The sequence below is a fragment of the Megascapheus bottae genome, chromosome 24 (genome assembly GCF_031878675.1).
Source record: "Megascapheus bottae isolate mThoBot1 chromosome 24, mThoBot2.hap1, whole genome shotgun sequence".
In the NCBI taxonomy this organism is placed as follows: Eukaryota; Metazoa; Chordata; class Mammalia; order Rodentia; family Geomyidae; genus Megascapheus; species Megascapheus bottae.
This window is the reverse complement of record NC_143532.1, coordinates 4,274,693-4,285,463: the sequence shown is the minus strand read 5'-3', so window position 1 is coordinate 4,285,463 and position 10,771 is coordinate 4,274,693. Positions and strand designations below refer to the sequence as shown.

The following is a 10,771-nucleotide window of genomic DNA, read 5'->3' as shown; positions in this document are numbered from 1 at the left end:
TTTGTGAATAAAGATAATGAAAAAATAATGTATCAGTGACTCCGTTTTCCCCTTTTGTAGTACCAAGGTTTGACCAAAGTCATGCTACTACTTATGTTTCCCACATATCAGGGATTACAGCTATTAAACACGATATTCAATTCATTTTTTTGATACAGGGTCTCACTAACCCAATTTTTTGTTGTTGTTGTTGGGGAAGGGAGGCTGGTCTCAAATCTTGACCCATCCATCTCTACTTCCCACATAGCTGAGAGGGAGCTTACTGCACCCAGCCCTGGAACATAAGCCACTCTTGATGAAAATCTTTTAAGTTTCTATTTTCTATCTTGTTCCAGAGAGGATTTAGGGTTATAAAAGGAAAACTAATTTTAAAAATTAGAAAATCTGGATGACAAAGACCACAGAAATAGAACAGGAGAACACATTAAATCTAAAAGATATGTTGCCAGAAGACTAAACACACATGGAGCTTGCCAATGACTGACACAGAGAAGAAAACATTGGTTTGTGAAAACAGATAGTTAAAAAGGAAGTAGTATGTACATGCTATATCAGGCTGGGCACTGGTGGCTTATGCTTGTAAACCTAGCCATTCAGGAGGATTAGATCTGAGGATTACAGTTCAAAGCTAGCCCAGGTAGGAAAATTCTTAAAACCAAAAGTGGTTCTGTGGCTCAAAGGGATAGAGTGCTATCCTTGAGCAAAAAGCTCAGGGACAGCACCCATGCCCTGAATTCAAGCCCCGTGATGGGGGAAAGAAGGGTTTATCATTTTCTTTCTTTTTTTTTTTTTTTTGCCAGTCCTGGGCTTGAGCTCAGGGCCTGAGCACTGTCCTTGGACTTTCTCAAGGCTAGAGCTCTACCACTTGAGCCTCAGCACCACTTCTGGCTTTTTTCTATGTATGTGGTACCGAGGAACCGAACCCGGGTCTTCATTCATGCTAGGCAAGCACTTTAACCACTAGGCCAAACTCCCGGCCCCGGGTTTATCATTTTCTGATGACAAAGAGGCTTAGTAGACATAATGTATTAATGCAGTCGGGAAAAGGAACTAGATACTTCATAATGTGTATGGACTGTAGAATTTCGCGTTTAGTTGTAATCTGAGGTAGAACGGTTGGACACTTATAACAATCTCCCTGCTGATTGGTCAGTGGTGTGAACATCCTGACGGTAGGCATGGTTTAGGTCAGGTTTCTCTGTAATTGTTTCCTGCATGGTTGGTTTGGTCTGCCATGGCACTGCAGGTTCCCAGGCTGGGTTTCTCGCATCCTCAGCTCTCCCTGGACCTCGTCTGAACAAGAAACATACTGGATGGATATGCGGCCTAGGGTCTTGTCACTTCAGTATCCTGTAGCCCTCAGTAAGGCTCCTTAAGATGACAAGATCTCATTCATTATGTGTTTGATAGTCACTTTCAACGGTTGCCACAGTAAATGCAAAGCTAAGAGAATTACAGTCAAGAGAGTCAACCCCCTCTTGAGGGAAGTCTCCGAAAGTGGGTAATAGCTGAAGACCTACTACGTCCTTACAAAGCGGACGGCATGACCAAGGACTCATTTCTGATTTCTCTGCAGCCCCCATCCCTGTTGCCTTTTCCCAGCAATCTTAGACCCATGTGCACCAGCTACCTGAGCTCTAGACAGTCTGGCTCGAGGACTGACCCGGCCCATTTTGACAGCGCCTTCCTCTGGTCTGCCACTTTGAGCCTCATTTCTTTTTCTGCCCAGCGAGGGGATAGAAATGAGAGCGGTCTTCATTCCTGGGTCCTCGGGGGGCTCCTCTTCCTCCCCCACCGTTGCCTGGCTTCCAGCTCTAGAGGAGGAGGAGAGCCAGACCTTTCCCAGCCCACCGTGGAGATGCGGATCCTCGGCCGGCAGGGGGCGCCGCGGACCCGCCCCCCCCCCCCGGTTCCGCCGGATGCTAATGAGCCCGGAGGCCCCGCCCCCTGCCGGAAGTGGCCGCGGGGGGCGGGGCCTGGAGGGCGGGGGAAACCCCGGCAGCCTTGCGGGAGCCATGGCGGCCTTGGAGGCGGCGGCGGCGGGTTCCGCGGCTCCGGCGGCGGGGGTCCCGGCTGTCCCGGCGGCCGCGAGAGGAGCCGCCGCCGCCGCCGCCGCAGGCACGTGGGCACCGCCGAGGCCGCGCCTGAGAGGCCGCCGCCCGCGACCCTCGACGGCGAGGCAGCCGCCGCAGCCCGCGGCCCGGGAGCTGATCCAGCCGTCGGTGAGCGAGCTGTCGCGGGCCGTGCGGACCAACATCCTGTGCACCGTGCGCGGCTGCGGCAAGATCCTGCCCAACAGCCCCGCGCTCAACATGCACCTGGTCAAGAGCCACCGCCTGCAGGTGAGGGCGGCGCGGCCGGGCGCCCGGAGCCGGGGCGCGGGGAGCGGGGACCGGGAGCCGGGGGACCGGGGGCTGGGGGCTAGGGCAGGCGGGAGCGCGGGGCGCGGGGCCGGGCAGCCCCGGGGGCCAGGCAGCCCGGGGGCCAGGCGGAGCGCCGGGGGGGGGGGGGGGGCGCGGGGCTGGGCAGCCCGGGGAGCGGGGACCGGGGGCTGGGGCCAGGCAGCCCGGGGGCCAGACGGAGGGCCGGGGACGGGGGGTGGGCGGGCGGGGTGGGAGACGCGAGCGGCCGCGGAGAGGAGGAAGGAGCCGGGCTCTGGCAGGGGACGGGTGGGAGGGGGCCGCACCCCGCCAGTCCCACGTCCTGGCCGCGGAGCCGGTGGTGCCACCCGGCGGGGCGGGGCGGGGATGCGCCCGGGCCCGGCCTGCGCCTCGCCCACCGGCTGCAGGTCCTGCAGCGCGGCTGCAGGGCTGGGTCGGCTCGGAGCGCCTGCAGTGACCAGTTCGCGGTCACCCAGGCTCGGGGGCAGCGGGGAGGTGAGCGCGTGGTGAGAGCATCCCGCCCGCCGCGCAGTTACGTAACCAAGGGCAGGGACTTCTCCAAACCAGTCGGTCACAATTCCTCAGCCATCACGAGCTTCCTTCCACCCCTTGGAGTCCAGGGCCAGCAGTGACCTGGTCACCTGTGTCAGAGAGCAGGTCACGGGTCGCCCCCGGCCTGACTCGATTGTCCAAGTCACGTTCCGAGCGACATTCCATCTGCCCTGCAGGTAAACCTTCTGGAACCATTCTGATGAACCCCCCGCATCCTGTCCCCCCACCACAGCCGCAGAAACTGAGGACGCGGGCTGGGCTGGGGGGAAAGTGCCGCGAGGAAGGGCACCTGGGCTCAAGGTGCGGGGACAGCAGGTGTGGTGGGTGTGCAGGGGAAGACCCTGCAGCCAGGCTGCGTTCCTCCGGCTGGAGTTTCTTCCAGTATGCAGGGCACCTCTAGGCTTGGCCTTCCGTCTACTTCTCTTCCATAGTAAATTTTAATGAGTATCTTCACCTGGGTGGATGAACCATTCATTTGTGGAGAACCTTAGCCCTTGGTTCTCTGTAGCTGCTATACAGCAGCCTTGCCCATCTTCAGTACTGCCCTGATAAGACAGATAAGAATACATCTCTGAGCACAAAAGAAAGCTGTCAGCATTTATTAGCAATTTATGTTATTCTTTTCTCTAGTATGGCTGGTACATGCTCTATGTGTCTCAACTGTAATGTGTCTGTTAAGTAAAAAGATACACTTACCCTGCGGGAGTAGTTTAAACTATCAAAAGTTCAGGAATCCACCAAAGACCAACAGAGAACATGGAATAGACTGAAGATGAGGAGCGTGTTTGCGATCAGTACAGATTTTGGCAGTCAGATCATCACTTGGACTCTGCATCTCACAGCATCTGTGGCCTCCCTTGCCTAAAAGCTCTACAAAGTCATTGTTTCCAGTTGTGGTTATTCCCTTTTCAACCTGGAATGCTTGAGAACCCTTTCTCATAGATTGACAATGTTGAGTTCTGATCGGCTTTCCAGAGATTTCTGCCTCTATCACTGGGGCATAGCCTCTTTTCAGCTGTTGAGGAAGCCTCCCTCAGAAATGCTTTCTAGCTCTCTGCCTTTCCAACTACAGTGCCAGTGGCCCCTGGGCATATCTGCTGCCTTGGGAGAAAGAAAGCAGGTCCATTTTAGTCACTGAGTGACAGGTGCAGCCATACCTGTGTGATGGGGTGACCCTGCTCAGCCTGTTACAACCCAGTTCTTCAGCTCACACCTCATTACCCACACGTGAGGTTCTCAAAGCATTAGGGCTGGAGAGGAGAGAGAGGTGTAGCCCAGAAGCTCCTAGGATTTGAGGGTCTCAGTCAGTCAACTGCCCCCACCCTCTCTTTCTACCCTGAAGCTGCTCTGACTTATACTCAGTGGAAATTTTCATTGTCTTCATTATAGCTACTTACATAATTCTCATTTCTTTCCTGTTTGTATATCTTCCAGACTAGGATCATCTTTTCTTCCCTATGGGTTGCTTTTTTCTAATATTTTCATAAGACACCCCACCCAAAGGCTCCCTTCTTACATGTAAGAGCCAGCCCTTCCGAAAGGTGATGAGTAATAGCAGGGAATCAGATTGTAAGCTGAAGAATATTTGCTGCTTTTGGCTTTATGTGGGTTTTTAAGGCATGTCACGTAAGGAGATCTGGAGCTGTCTTAACCCAGCCTTGTCTGCAAGTGTGCCATATGGGGAAGTGGGAGCGCTGAAGTTGTGACAGGGGAGTCAGACTACCAGAGAAAGGAAGAGGGAGTCCAGAGGCTGTGCCTGCTCAGGATTGTTTTGTCCCTTGCATTAGAAAAAAGCCAGCAGGGCAGGAGCGGGAGTTTGGCCTAGTGGTAGAGTGCTTGCCTAGCATGCACGAAGCCCTGGATTCCATTCCTAAGTACCACAAACAGAAAAAGCCAGAAGTGGTGATGTGGCTCAAGTGGTGGAGCTCTAGCACTGAGAAAGCTCAAGGACAGTACACAAGCCTTGCGTTCAAGCCCCAAGACTAGCCAAAAAAAAAAAAAAAAGCCAAGGAGACAGAACCACAAACCACATTTACAATTTTAATATATGGCTTAGAGAATTTTTTTATTGTGTACAATCCAGAGGTATGCTTTCAATGATTGGTCAGAAAATAAAAAAGGAAAGCTTCAAGTTTCTCTGTACAAAACCACTCAGTGTAGAGTGGTTTTCAGTTTAGAAGAAGCTGTAGCCAGGGGTTTTCTTCCTGCTGCTGCTCTCCATGAAGACTGTCAAGGGCTAGACACAAACGATCTTTTCTTCTTACCTTCTCTCTTTTCTTCAAGTGCATTCTCCTTTTCCTTCTTTTGTGTGTACACTTTTCTTCATCTTCTTTCATTTCTATGATCTTTGCAATGCTCAGACCTTCACAACTTGTTTTCACTTTTGCAGATTTAGTCACTTAAAATGTTGACTCATGAAACCAAGGATTGTGGGCACGTGCCTATGATCCCAGCTACTCTGGAGTCAGTGTCAGGAGAATCTCAGGTTCAAGGCCAGCCTTGATTATGTTGGCAGGACCTTACCTCAAAAGCAAAAAAAAAAAAAAATCTTCCTTTTTTTTTTTTCAAGGAAAAGGATTTGAAGTGGGTCGAGGGTGTTGGTAGAGCAGTAGCCTGCAATGCTGGAGGCTCTGGGATATCCAAAGAGAGGGTCAGGAAAGTTCCAAATCTTAAGGTGGTAACAGCGATTCTACATGCAAACTACAACCAGCTGCAATTCAAGGACACATGACTCCCCCACGCCAGGCCCTGGGCTTAAGCTCAGCGCCTGAGCACCAAAGCTAGAGCTCTACCTCTTGAGCCATAGCACTACTTCCGGTTTTTTCTATGTACGTGGTACCAAGGAATTGAACCCAGATCTTTGTGTATGCTAGGCAAGCATTCTACCACTAGGCCGAACTCCTGGCCCCAGGCTCATGATTTTTTAGGTTTAAAGGGAGTTTTAAAGTATTAGAGAAGAGTAAGATTTTAAAAGAAAACATAGACTTTAAGTTTACAGACGTGTACAACTGTAATCCAATTAGAGCATTTTCATCCCCTAAAAAAGAACCCCTGTGCCCATTTTCAGTTATCATTTTCTCTCTGCTGCCAACCCGTTCTATTGGTTTTGAAAACAATTGCATAATTTTCCAATTACAGGATGGCATAGTAAACCCAACGATAAGAAAGGACTTGAAAACCGTACCAAAATTCTACTGTTGTCCGATTGAAGGATGTCCTAGAGGTCCCGACCGGCCGTTTTCTCAGTTTTCTCTTGTTAAACAGGTATTTGCCTTTCTTAATATCCTGGTCCGAAGATGGTGCCCACATGGGTGTGGTGTGGTGCCAAGGAAGGGCACATGGCACCTAGTGCAAGCTCCTGGGAAGTCACAGGCTTGAGTAGGAGAGCCATAGATCAGCAGAGCGGAAACCTCTCTGGTGTGATGCTGCCTCCAAGGGCAGAGGGCAGAGGCAGAGCCACTGTGCCCCTGGGGGACATGATGCTCCCGGGAGGCTGTGCTCTGGGTAGGAGGATCTGAGGGAAGAAGAGTTTAGCAGCAGCTCTCTTAAAAGGAAAGGTCCCAGCCTCTAGGGAAAGAGGAACTCAAGACTGGAAAAGCTATTGTTTGCAACATTTCCCCAGGTCTGCCAAGGCTGTCCTGAGATTAACTCACACACATCAGTTTTTACCTTTTGGCTCTTTCTTATAAATCAGAGTCTGAATGTTAGGTGTCGTGGGTGGGTTGCAAGACATCTTCTGACTTTTTGCATGAAGTCAAAGTCATTCATAAGAATAGGGATGTGAGCTAAGCACTGGTGATTCATTCCTGTAACCCAAGCTACTCAGGAGGCTGAGATCTGAGGATCTTAGTTCAAAGCCACATTAGGCAGGAAAATCCATGAGACTTTTTCTCCCAGTTAATCACCAAAAAGTTCAAAGGGAAGCTGTGACTCAAGTGTCAGTGTGCTAGCCTTGAGCAAAAAGCTAAAGGAAAGTGCATAGGTCCTGAGTTCAAGTTTTACCACTGGCATGGGGAAAAAAAAGAGACATGTAATTTGCAATTTGCCTGTTTTCATATTCTTTAGCTCTGGGCTGCCGTGCGCTTCCCTGAGCAGAGGTTGTTGGGGGGAGGGGTACTATCTCATTCCTCTGCATCCGGTTCTCTGCAGCACTTTATGAAGATGCATGCTGAGAAGAAGCATAAGTGCAGCAAGTGCAGTAACTCATATGGCACTGAGTGGGACTTGAAGAGACACGCAGAGGACTGCGGCAAGACCTTCCAGTGCACATGTGGCTGCCCCTATGCCAGCAGGACAGCACTGCAGTCTCACATCTACCGAACTGGCCATGAGATCCCTGCAGAACACAGGTAAAGCGCAAAGAAACAGGCCACGCAGATGTGTGCTGTGGAGAGTTTCCTGTGAGTCTTCCTGGAGAGCCAACGGTGACAGCACAGGGAAGAAAGGGAATCATGGAGAAAACATGTGGCTGTGGGGAAGGAAGCCACGGCAAACACAGCAGCCATAACAGAAGAGCCATGCCTGGGTTTCAGTGTTCATTTTCTTGAGACCCAAACTCTCCCTCTTCCTTCCTCAGGCTCTGGAGCTCTGGGACGACAAGGTTCTTCCATGCCCAGACTTGGTTCTGGAGTCCTGACACTGTTTTTCCTCTTTTTCCTTTTGCCAGCCCTCTGAGGGCTTACTTATTCCCATTTGAAAATCTCAACTTCCTGCATCTTCTACTAGGTTGCTGAAGGATTTCATCATGAATCTTTATTTTAAAGGTCAGGTTTATATTTGTGTAATAACTCTCTGGTGTGGGAATGATAAGTTTGTATTACATGTGAATCTTTTTAGCTTCCATATGCTTAAAGATCGAAGTTGGGTTCTTATGCCTACAACCTAAAAAGGTTTGGATATCCAGAACATCCACCCAAAATGACAGGCCCACTTGTTGCCTGGAATGATGATGCTTCTCTGGCAGGCAACTGACCTTTAATGTGGGAAATAGCATTTGGGAAGTGAAGTTTTTGAGTGTTTTGCTTTTTGTTGTTCTTTCAGGGATCCACCTAGTAAAAAAAGGAAAATGGAAAACTACCTGCAAAACCAGAAATTGTCCAATAAGACGATTGAACCATTAAACAACCAATCAACTCCTCAAACAGATGCCCAAGAACTCAGAACTTCAGAAATAAAACTGGTCGCCTCTTTTGAAGATTCTTGTGGTTCCAGTACCAGGAAGCAGAATATCTCAGCACTTCCAAGAAATCCCCAAAAGTTGCTTTTGCCGAAGCCCAGAGTGGCTCTGGTTAAACTTCCGGTCATGCAGTTTTCTCCCGTGCCAGTCTTTGTGCCCACAGCGGAGTCTTCGGGCCAGCCTGTGGTGCTGGGTGTGGATCAGGGCTCTGCGACGGGGGCAGTACACTTGGTGCCCTTGTCTGTGGGAACCCTGATCCTTGGCCTGGACTCAGACACTTGCTCTCTGAAGGAGACCCTACCTCTTTCAAAAATTGTCAGTCCTGTTGTTGAGCCAATTAGTACAGGTGTTCAAGTGAACTTGGGTAAAAGTCCATCGAATTCTTTACAAGAACTAGAGAATACAGGTCAGAAGAACAGCATTTCTTCAACCAACGTACAGACAGACCTGTCCTGTGCCTCACCAGACCTGCTGTCTTCTGCTCGGTGGCTTGGCCCTGACTCCTCCGTGTCGTCCTGTTCTCAGACCGATCTGTCTTTTGATTCTCAAGTGTCCCTTCCCATCAGCGTTCACACCCAGACACTCCTGCCCAGCCCCAAGGGAACTTCGTCCACAGCTGCTCAGACTGAAGCTTTCATAGATGCCTGTTTCCCGCCAGGCGGGATCTCCAGAGAAACCCAAACCAGTGGCATGCAAAATCCTGTACCTGCCCAGGTCCCCATGGACCATGCTGGCGTGTGCGGAGGCATTTTTGGGAGTGTGCACCCACCCTACAGTGTTCCCACAGACAACGTAATAAGCAGCAGTTTAGTGGCAGAGACGGTGACTCAGAGTTTGCTACCTCAGAATGATCCCAAGACTTTAAATCAAGACATTGAGAGGTCTGAATCCATGCTCAGCTTCAGTGAGCAGAGCAGTATGCTCCCCGCACAGAACATGACAGATAACCAGACCCAAACCATAGATTTACTAAGTGACTTGGAAAACATCTGGTCAAGTAACCTGCCTGGTCAGACGCTGGATAACCGCAGTCTTTTGTCTGACTCAAATCCTGGACCTGATGCCCAGCTTCCCTCCGGCCCAACTCCAAATCCTGGCATCGATTTCGATATTGAAGAGTTCTTTTCAGCCTCAAATATCCAGACTCAAACTGAAGAGAGTGAACTGAGCACCATGAACCCTGAACCAGTCTTGGAATCACTGGACATAGAAACCCAGACCGACTTCCTGCTCGCAGACCCCTCTCCTCAGCCCTACAGCTGCAGGGGGAGTTCGAACTTTTTAGGCCTAGAGATGTTTGACACGCAGACACAGACTGACTTGAACTTCTTCTTAGACAGTGGTCCTCACCTGCCCCTAGGGAGCCTCCTGAAACACTCCAGCTTCTCCATGAGCACTGACTCCTCCGACACAGAGACCCAGACTGAAGGACCCTCGGCAGCCAGACCCATGCCTGCTCCAGAGAGCAAGGTCCAGTTGAGCAGTGCGGAGACACAGACCATGAGTTCTGGCTTGGAAGCCCTGGGGAGCTTGTTCTTCACCAGCAACGAGACTCAGACAGCAATGAACGACTTTCTCATGGCCGATTTGGCCTGGAACACAATGGAGTCTCAGTTTAGCTCTGTGGAAACCCAGACGTGTGCTGAGCTGAGCGCAGTCTCCAACTTCTGAGGAGGAATCCATCCTGGATGGCACTGACGACTCCATGCTGACCAACAAGACACAAGACAATGCTGACTATGGAATGTAGTGACTGCGACTATTTATTCTCCTCTCTCTGCCTTTTGTACTTGTCAACAGAAAATCTGTGTATAATTGTGAGTGTATTATAAAGTGTAAGATGTTGGTTTAAAAATGTTTTTGTGTTACCTACATTTGCTCTTTCACAGCTTGTCTTTCCATCTTAAAAACAAAAACAAAACTATATTTCAGGCCTGGATTTTAAAACCCATACAGCCTTCTAGCTGAAGCTAGGCTTGAGAGGTACTGGGGCATAAGCTCCTCGGGCCTTCCTAATGCACCCATAAACTGCCACAACGCCCTCACCAGTGCTTCTGCATTTGGAGACTGCCACTGTCACAGCCTTGTCTTCTTTGCTATCTCTTCTGACTTGCACACACCAAGGAAAACCACAATTTAATCTTGAACTTTTGCAAGATTTCATGTGGTCACTGTCCCTTCTCCCATGAGCTATTCCCACTGCCAGGACAAACGCACCATCTGTCCTCACAGGAGGCCCGCTGCTGCAGGTACTGAATAGCACACGAGCAGCAATACGTAGTACAGATAGCCACCCTCTTGGCAAGAGTAAGGCTTCGGAACCACAGGAACCAACTCTGAAATCAGGGCCCTTGGCTTATCCTGGAATGTGCTCTACTTTTGTGGGTTATGCTTCGTTTGGGGTTTTTAGGTTTTTGCCAGTCCTGGGGCTTTAACTAAGGGCCAGGGCACTGTCCCTGAGCTGCTTTTGCTCAAGGCTGCCACCCTACCACTTGAGCCATGGCACCACTTCTGGTGTTTTCTGTTTATGAGGAATTGAACTGAGGGCTTCATGCATGCTAGGCAAGCACTCTACCACTAAGCTACATTCCCAGCCCCTGTGCTCTACTTTTAAAACATTTTCAGCTGGGCACAGTGGCTCGCGCCTATAATCCTAGCTACA

At 50.4% G+C, this 10,771-nt stretch overlaps 1 protein-coding gene across 2 annotated transcripts; it reads left to right on the top strand.

Moving 5' to 3' along the window:
* The first annotated feature begins 2,015 nt into the window (after positions 1–2,015).
* Atmin (ATM interactor) lies at positions 2,016–9,964 on the top strand. Of its 2 annotated transcripts, none has more exons than XM_090357234.1 (4): positions 2,016–2,342; positions 6,072–6,197; positions 7,083–7,282; positions 7,974–9,964. In XM_090357234.1, exons 1-4 carry the CDS (start codon positions 2,016–2,018, stop codon positions 9,778–9,780), a joined length of 2,460 nt encoding a protein of 819 aa, XP_090213360.1. In that variant the 3' UTR covers positions 9,781–9,964. The 2 variants fall into 2 exon arrangements, with proteins under 2 accessions (XP_090213360.1, XP_090213361.1); XM_090357235.1 differs by lacking the exon at positions 2,016–2,342 and adding an exon at positions 3,143–3,233.
* The last annotated feature ends 807 nt before the right edge of the window (positions 9,965–10,771 follow it).